The sequence below is a fragment of the Rhincodon typus genome, chromosome 36 (assembly GCF_021869965.1).
Source record: "Rhincodon typus isolate 14 chromosome 36, sRhiTyp1.1, whole genome shotgun sequence".
Classification (NCBI taxonomy): domain Eukaryota; kingdom Metazoa; phylum Chordata; class Chondrichthyes; order Orectolobiformes; family Rhincodontidae; genus Rhincodon; species Rhincodon typus.
Genome location: NC_063367.1, coordinates 20,446,052 through 20,455,428, shown reverse-complemented (window position 1 = coordinate 20,455,428; position 9,377 = coordinate 20,446,052). Strand labels below are relative to the sequence as shown.

The 9,377-nt window shown below is 41.8% G+C and overlaps 1 protein-coding gene across 1 annotated transcript in view; it reads right to left on the bottom strand.

Moving 5' to 3' along the window:
- Nucleotides 1-301: 301 nt before the first annotated feature.
- The window catches only part of LOC109913743 (protein unc-45 homolog A-like), a gene marked incomplete at its 5' end in the record, with an annotated part of 10,185 nt that continues 1,109 nt past the window's right edge, over nucleotides 302-9,377 (bottom strand). The window contains 7 exon segments of the mRNA XM_048617139.1: nucleotides 302-400; nucleotides 3,172-3,472; nucleotides 4,054-4,225; nucleotides 5,673-5,843; nucleotides 6,113-6,281; nucleotides 7,600-7,767; nucleotides 8,347-8,439. Coding sequence (XP_048473096.1) covers nucleotides 302-400; nucleotides 3,172-3,472; nucleotides 4,054-4,225; nucleotides 5,673-5,843; nucleotides 6,113-6,281; nucleotides 7,600-7,767; nucleotides 8,347-8,439 — 1,173 coding nt within the window.

The following is a 9,377-nucleotide window of genomic DNA, read 5'->3' as shown; positions in this document are numbered from 1 at the left end:
ATAAAAAACTCCCTTCATTAGAAATCTCACTAAGAAGAATGACACTGCAGATGGTATAGGAACTATAAAAACGCTACACTGATGTAGAGACACTTTTCTGAAGAACACCGTTCACAGAGCAGAGGGAGCATTCTGAAGTAGGAAGTTCTATTCCCAAGTATTCCCATTTCTCAATAAGCATGAATAATATTAAGTTCTATTCCCAAGTATTCCCATTTCTCAATAAGCATGAATAATATTTAATAAAAAATCAGACCAATTGAATAATTGTGATTCTTCTTTCACAGCATCAGAACCCAGCTCACCTGCGACACTGCTTTGCCAGTTTGCACGTCGAACCTTCAGCAAACTGCTTCATGCTGTAGTCCGTTCCACCAGCAGATCCTACCTTGCACAGACCCTGAAACAGGAAACAGATTAAGGTATGTGATTACATGACATTGGCTTGACCTACAAAACTGAAAATTACGGCAGTAAGTTTGTACAGTTTATGCGAGAGGTGGAGTTAGAACAAAATGTTCTGTGTAAGAAAACACAATAAAATTTATAACAGTTCCTTTAATAATCAGATGGCTTGAAACAAAAATAAAGGAAAATCCAAATGTGTTTAACAAGTATATCAGGGGCAAGAGGATAACCATGGAAAGAGTAGCGGTCTTTGGGATAAAAGTGGCAGAGTGTGTGCGGAACCGGAAGATGTAGTGAAGTTTTGAATGAGCACTTGGCATTTGTATTCAATCTAAAGACAACACAGATACAGAAATCTTATAGGGACAACTGTGATAAACTTGGACAAATTAGCATTACGGGAGTAATAGTAATAGTGATTTCAGCAGGCTTAAAATTGGACAATTCCCCAGGCCAGATGAGATATATCCCAGGCTACTAGGGAAAGCCAGGGAGGAAAGTGGAGAGCCCAATCCTTAATTTCCAATTTCTCTGTGGCCACAGGAGAAGCCACAGAGAACAGCTAATGTGGTGCCATTATTCAAGGGTGGCAGGGCTAAACGAGGGAGTCGTGGGCCAGTGAGTCTAACATCAATGGTTGGGAAATTATTGGGAAAAAATACCATGGACAGAATTAATCTCCACTTGCAAAGACAAGGATTAATCAAGGATGGCTTTCTCAAGGCGAGATCATGTCTAACAAGCAATTGAATTTTTGAGGTGATGACTAGGTGTATAGGTGAGGGGACTACAGTTGACGTAGTCTGCAGACTTCAGTGAAGCTTTTGACAAGGTCTTGCATGGGACACTGGTCAAGAAGGTAAAAATCCACGGGATGGGGCTGGAGCAAAATGGCAAATTGGATACAGAATTGGCTTCATGGCAGGAGGCAGAGAGTGATGGTCAAAGGTTGCTTCTGTGACTGGAAGCCTGTATCCAGTAACTTTCCACAGGGTTCAATGCTGTCCCTTGCCATTTGTATTGCACATTCATGATCTAGACATAGGTATGATCAGTAAGTTCACAGGTCACACAAAAATTGTTGGCATGCTAAAAAGCAAGAGTAGGGTGGCACGTGACTCAGTGGTTAGCACTGCTGCCTCGCAGCGCCAGGGACCCAGGTTCGATTCCACCCTCGGGCAACTGTCTGTATGGAGTTTGCACATTCTCCCAGTGTCTGTGTGGGTTTCCTCCGGGTGCTCCGGTTTCCTCCCATGGTCCAAAGATGAGCAGGCTAGGTGTATTGGCCTTGCTAAATTGCCCATAGCGTTCAGGGATGTGTAGATTAGACGGATTAAAGGGGGAATGGGTCTTGGTGGGATGTCTGAGGGTCAGTGTGGATTTGTTGGGCCGAAGGGCCTGTTTCCACACTGTAGGGATTCATTGATTGAAAGAAGGGAAGCCTTAGAATACAGGATGATATAGACCGGGTGTTTAGATGAGCAGAACAGTGACAGATGGAATTTAATTCTGAAAAGTATGAGGTGATGCATTTTGGAAGAAGTAACATGGCAAAGGGAGTACATACTGAATGGTAGGACCCTGGGAATTACTGGGGATTCGAAGCACCTTGGTGTGTTTGTCCATAGATCTTTGAAGGCAACAGGACAAGTCGATTGGGTGGTTCATGGGGCATAGGAGATACTTACCTTCACAAGTGGAGGCACTGAGTACAAAGGTACAGAGGCTAAGATACAGTAGTTTAAGACATTAGTTAGGCCACATTTGGAATACTGCATGCAGTTCTGGTCACCACATTAGAAGAAGAATGGGATTCCACTGGAGAGGGAGCAAAGGAGATTCACCAAGATGTTGCACCAGCTAGTGCTTCAGCTACAAAGAGAGTCTAGGTAAGATAGGGTAATTTTCTTTGGAGCAGAGAAGGCGGAGGGGTGGCCGGGCGATGAAACCTGATTGTGGTGTACACAATTATGCGGGGCACAGATAGGGTAAAAGAACTTTTCCCCTTAGTGGAGGGATTAATAACTTGGGGCGGGGGGTCATTAATTTCAGATAGGGCAGGAGGTTTAGAGGGGATTTATGGTAATTCTTTTCATGCAGAAGTTCGTGGGTATCTGGAACTCACTGCTTGAAGTGGTGGTAGAGGCAAGAACCATTGCAACATTTAAGAAATTTTTACATGCATACTTGAAAGTCTATAGCATACAAGGGTACAGGCGAGTGCCGGGCAATAGGTAAACGCTTGATGACCAGTGCAGACTGAAAAACAGGCTGAACAGCCTCTTTCCTTGCTGTAATACCTGATGATTATGACTCAAAGGAGAAGTCTCAGGACTCAGACAATGCCTTAATGTCCCTCAACATTTTTAATAAATATTATTTCCAACCTCTCTAACCATTCCTGATGATACTGACTTAGTGGAGTAAAATGTACAAAAGGTACTATAGACTGCATCTGGTATCCAACAAGTATCACCAGTGGGGACTTTAACAATTCCTAATTCAAGGCACTGAGACACCTTTCATACCAAATTGGCAAAGATCAGCCAACTCAGCAGAGACTCAAGGGACTGGTAAATCACTACTGCCTGTAGGAAGCAGGGCAGTGTGATATGAAGGTAAAAATATATTTTTAATCTCGACTCCCCCAGCTCCAGGGAGTGGACCTGAAATGAGATGAGATGCTTGGCTGCCCATAAGACTTCTGTAAAGTCTGTAAATCACTATCTTCAACTTTTACCCAGTGAAACAGTTGTGACCTACCACCAGAGCTCTAATTTTGATTTGATCGCTTTCATTCTTCTTGTAGATGTCCTTCAGAAGTGTCACCCCGTTTGCAGTAATGAACGAAGCCCGCTTCGATTTGCCTGCAGCATGAATAAGAGCTTCCACAGCCACCAGCTGGTCAATCTCCCGCTCAGAGCTGCACAATGCTATCATGCACTCCAAGATCCCACTCATCTCCAGCACTCGGTTGCCAACGTCTGAGGGCCCCTGTAGTAGGGTGGACACAGTCTGGATGGCCTGCAGCTTTCCATCCATCCCTGAAGACTCAAAGCGGTCCCTGTGCAGAACAAATTTCAGCTGGAGTTCTTTTTTAGAATTTATATTATTCCTTAATCCCTGCTTTAATCCAAGTCAGTGGAAACATATAAGGAGATATTACAGGAAACCAAAAACTTGATTTTAAAGATAGGAAATGCTTAAAGTTGATAGAAATAGAGAGGTGAAAGTTGTTTAGGAAGGGAATTCCAGAGCATTGGGTGTAGATAGCAGAAAGCACAGCCACCAATTGTGAAGTGATTAAACTTGGGGATGCTCAAGAAAACAGTGTCAGAGAAGTGGACGGAGCTTGGAGGGTTGTTGGGCTGGTGAGGTTACAGAGATAGGGAGGGGTGAGGTCACAGGGAGGTTCAAGCACTGAGGTGAGTGTTCAACTGCGACACCAGAACCTTAGCCTCAGGCACATTTCTCTTTCAGATGTCACCGGTTGCATAACAAAACAATGGCTGATTCTTCCCCGTGCAGGGCCAAGAAGCACAACTGTTGTACACATATCGCAATTTCAACTAAGATCAGCTAACTCAGCACAGATCAGGTATGACAACCTGAACATTCTTTGTCATTCATACACCAGCTCCCTACCTGACATAGTCCTCACAGAGTTTGTTAAAGGCCTCTCGCTCGGCGTCACATTTGAGGTCATCGTAAAGTTTGGTCAGCAATACTGACACACTCATCCGACCGCTGTCCGTTACCGAGAGGCTGTTGGGAATTTCTGAAACCGTGCCAGCCACTTCTAAAATCTTCTTCATTCCTGATCGGTGCAGAGAGAAGACAGTTATATATGGTGCTAGGATGAGATAAAGAGGGATGGGAGGAGTCCTGTTGACCTGAATGACTGGCTTCTATGCTGAAAACTCCACATCGCTACGTTCTCGAATGAGACAGCAGCTGCTGTGAACACAAAGCTCATTGGAATACCCCTATCCACAAAATCCTCTCCACCCACTTTGTTCTCGTCCATCTAGGAAGGAATTCCAAACATAGAAATATGTGCACATTGCAACAATGTTACAGTGAATGAATAATTTACATCCAGAATCTCTCAGAAAGAGAAGTGCAGATTGTGAAGTTGTAAGCAGTGACAGAATTTTTCACAGTGCTCACCACTCTACTGTTTTTGATGAGTATTAGAAATGAGTCATCAGACTAGCCCAGCTCCTCTACGAAGATTAGATGATGCCTCACGGTTAACTCTGTAAATTCAACCTCACCACAGCCAGATACAGGGAACACAGAGTTATTTCTGAATGCCACCCTCCACCACAACAGACCCATATTTTTGTTTTATTTTTGCAGTAGGACAGGTGTCTCCACAACCTGCCAGTGGGATCAGATAAGCAGACTCAAAACCCAGGTAGCCTAGTTCTGCTCTGATTAATGGTCACTGACCAGAAATGTTACCAGTTTCTCTCTCCATACATGCTGCTAGACCTGAGGAGTATTTCCTGTTTTTATTTAATTTTTTTTGCACTCATTTCATACACTCTGCTTTGATTTATTTGAATCTTGTGAAGTTGCATGTTTCTGCAAAGCTCCTAACATTGTTACCGTATAACTATATCCTAAATCAGAACAATGTCAGTAAGTGTCTGTAGCTCAGCCAATCCACAAATTAACAGCAACAGCTGTTTAATCTTTATTTCTCATTAGCCTCATGAACAGTGGCTCTGTTTCTGAATCAGTAATTTAAAGACTGAAACAAACATTTTGAGAGTTTGAACGCCCAGGAGTTCAAATAAATCTGACCAGCTAAGAAAATTAAAATCAGTTAACTAAATAAATTTAAAGTAATAAGCCAGTATCAGTGATTGTGACCATGTAACTAGTGGATTGTCATAAAAACCTATTCAGTTTGCCAATGCTCTGTTTGGAAACAATCTAGTTGTCTGAGCGAGAGCACTTTCAGTCACTTTTAGCATGACCTGCATTTCACACTCTGACTGACAGGGCAACTAGCCTGGTCATATTCTATTGTTGAAAGAAGTTTAGCAAAATTTTCAGTTTACCAGGGTTGATGCTGGATCCTGAATTGGCCAAACAAAACATTCAGTTCTCATGGGGAACATAGCGTGGGCAATAAGTGATGGCCCTGCCAGGCAAGTCCACAATCAAAGAATGAATATGAAGAAGGAAAAGCAGTTTCTGTCTAACACACCCAAAACCAAGCAGGCGCTGGCTCCTTCAGTTTTATATCTTACCTTGGTCAATTACCCAAATGGTCATGGCGTTGTTGGGATCGCGTAAGGATTTCCGTGGAACGTGCTTAATCAGGAGGTTTATGGAATTGTCTCGGCCATGCGTAGACACCTGTGGTTGAACCAACATCGCCAACAACTGGTGAATCATCATCTTCAACTCCTTTAAGGGTTCTGGAGATCAATTAATAATTGAACATGAGGCCTAATTAATGCTTCATAATCTGAGAGAACTTTTGAAGAAATGTTCAAACTTTTACACCCAATCTAATGGCCAATACTCTACATGGTATCACCAGTCCAAAACATTTTTGTGGGCTGCCTTTCTAAAAGGCAATGCCAGTTATCTAAACAAAAACAGTACCTTAACTGCAGGAAAGAGGATAGTAACATTGTATTGTAAAGAATGGGAAATCATTTCCACAGAGAGATACGTCACTCACCGAGAACCACTGCCTCCTCTTTTCCTCGAATGTCACTTTTTATTCCCCCTTTCAATGAATCAAACGTGCTTTGCAAGACGTTGCAAGCTGCCAGGGAAACCTGCTCCTGGTCACTGCCCATCACGCGACAGAACCTGTCCATTCCTATTGTGTGCAAAATCACTGTCACCTGCCAACAGGGATCACAGCTAAATAAAGGCTTTTAGACAATACAAAGGCACTATATAATACAAGCTTTTACCACACCAAAATAAATAGATCCAGCTTAAACTGGATATATTTCTGATGACAGACCAGTGTCAATTGCCACAGAAACATTATATTTAGCACTGAATAAAAATTCGCAATGGGAGCAAAGACAAATACAAAATTATACTAAACATATTTCACAATGCTCCCATTTCCTACCTGGAGATTCTACTTTCCGTGATTAAATTTTGTTTGAAACCTATGAAACACCTTGGGACATCTGACTACTCAAAGGCCCCATGGAGATGGTGGTATAATGGCCACTGGATTAGCAATCCGGAGGCCCAGACCAAATGGTCTATGAACATGAGTTCAAATCCCAACATGGCACTTGAGGAATTTATATTCAATTAATAAAATCTGCTTTGAAAGCTAGTCTCAGTAAAGGTGACCACGAAAACAAACATTTACAATAAAAACCTATTTAGTTTGCCAATGTTTGTTAGGGAAGGAAATCCGCCATCCTCACCTGCCTACTTTATCTGGCCCACATGAAACTCCACAGCCACTGACATGTGGTTGATTCTCAACTGCCCTCTGCAATGGCTGAGCAAACCACTCAGTTCAAGGGCAATTAGGAATAAGAAAAGAAAAAAACCGGAAGAACTGTGGACGTTGTAAATCAGAAACAGAAACAGAAGTTTCTGGAAAATCTCAGCAGGTCTGTCAGCTTCTGTAAGAAAAATCAAAGTTAACATTTCGGGTCTGGTGATCCTTCCTCAGAACTCAAAACAAGAATGCTGGCTTTGCTCGTCACACCCATACTCCAAAGACTAAATTTTAAAAAGGCACTACCATACAGTCATAGAGATCTACAGCACAGAAAACACTTCAGCCCATCATGTCCACACCAGTCAAAATCAATCACCCAACTATTTTAATCCCAGTTTCCAGCACATGGCCCATAGCACTGTATGCCCTGGTTCTATATAGATAAAACTTGCACAATTTTTTTAATCATTCTTCTGTATCAACATTTTCCACTTCAATTTTGCAATGACAGTGTCAAGTTGGAGTGTCTGGTCACTGCATGGTTTTATATCATAGAAACATAGTGAGTTTACTGTACTGAAAGAGGTCACTTAGCTCATCATGACTCCAAGCCAACCAACCTAGTTTCCAGCATTTCAGCCCTATAGATGCTCTGTACAGCAAGACTTCATCATCATGGAAAATTATTATTCAAAAAGAATGGTGGAGAGATTGCTTTAGTCCTAATTTTTCTGTGCCTGACTAACCCGGGATTGATGGCCTGAACACAACCCAACTAGAGTCCGGAGTGAAGCCAGCATGATGTCTGCATTCCCAGTGTCCAACATCTTCTGGAGAAGGTGCACTCCATCACTGCGAAAAATCCTTTCAGCCCCTGCATCTTCCCGAGCAAGAACAATCAGATTCTGAATAGCCTGAAGGGGAAAGTAAATATTTAAAACAGGTACTTATTGGAATAAGAAGCTATATGAATTCTCTGTTACAAATTTAAATTTAAATTCCAGCCATGCCCAGTGGGTAGCACTGTTATCTCAGAATTAGAAGGTTGTCAGGTGAAATCTTATGCTAGAACCTGACCACATAAACTAAAATAACCCCAATACTGAAGGAGTGTTCCACTTTCAGAGGAACAGTCTCTCAGATAAGGTTGTTCAGTTTCCTTTCTTAAAGGAGTTCAAAAGACGCCATGGCATCATTCCAGTCTTTTCACCATCCAGCAGGAATTTCAGTCAACATGACCAAAAACTAAGTCTTGATTATTTAACTGACACTACACAGCTTCCTTCTAGACACAATCCACACATAGAAATACAAAATCTATCACACTATTAGCTGTTACTCCACAGTTTAAGGTGAATGCAGAACAAAAACATTACACATTCGGTGTTATGCTGTACCTCAAACCTGAGACAGTTATCCTGACCCAGATACTTCTCACCTGCAGCACATACAGACTATGGTCTCTATTGAAATACTTTTAGTAAAACAGGGACCTTTTGTTTCTTGTCAGAGTCTTTCTCACTGGGATCCAAAAGGATGTTAAACATCTGCTCCACTCGGGCATCTGTAGAAGACTGTTGTCGGACCTAAAACGGAGATTAGGACACAATATAGTCCGGACATTACACTGGGAATATAAAAAACACATCAACAAATTGAACTTCAGTGGAAATGATGCAATCCTAGGTGATATTTAGCATCTTTCATTAATGGTAAAACTTAAAAATTAATTTAGGGATCTTTAGAAAAGTTTACATTTCAATTTTGATTGATACCCTTCTTGTGAACAAGCTGAAAAACTCTCTCCAAAACACAGTCCAAGTTTGGAATGACTGAGTCTAGAATTGCACACTTTACACACCCTATGTTTTAGCTTACTGAAGCTCAGAAGCGACCAGAATGAATACATGGGGATGCAGCCTTGACAAAATAAAATAATCAGTATGAAAAACCTGAAGTCAATTTTTATACAAAGCAACTCTGACAATATTTTTACATTTTTTTTGTTTATTCAGTGGGCATAGCTGGCTGGGATTTGTTGCCAGGGCCATTTCAAAGGACAGTTAAGAGTCAACCACATTATTGTCTGGACTCAATGATTTTCTTCCTTAAAAGGCATTAATGAACCAGTGGTTTACAACAACCAACCACAAGGCTAGCTTTTAATTCCAGATTTTCATTGATTGAAATTTCATCATCTGCCACGGTAGGATTTGATCCCATGTCCCATAACATTAGCCTGGATCTCTAGTTTACAAGTCCAGTGATAATAAAAATTGCGCCACCACCTCCCTGTGGACCATGTGTTAAAAGGGAATAAACAAAGAAAACCCCAGAACCATATTTCGCTACAGTTTCTTACAGTTGTATACAGCTCTCTCCTCTGCCAATCTAATCCTTTCTACCTGAGAGATAGTTGGAACTGCAGATGCTGGAGAATCTGAGATAACAAGGTGTAGAGCTGGATGAACACAGCAGGCCAAGCAGCATCAGAGGAGCAGGAAAGCTGACGTTTCGGCCTAGA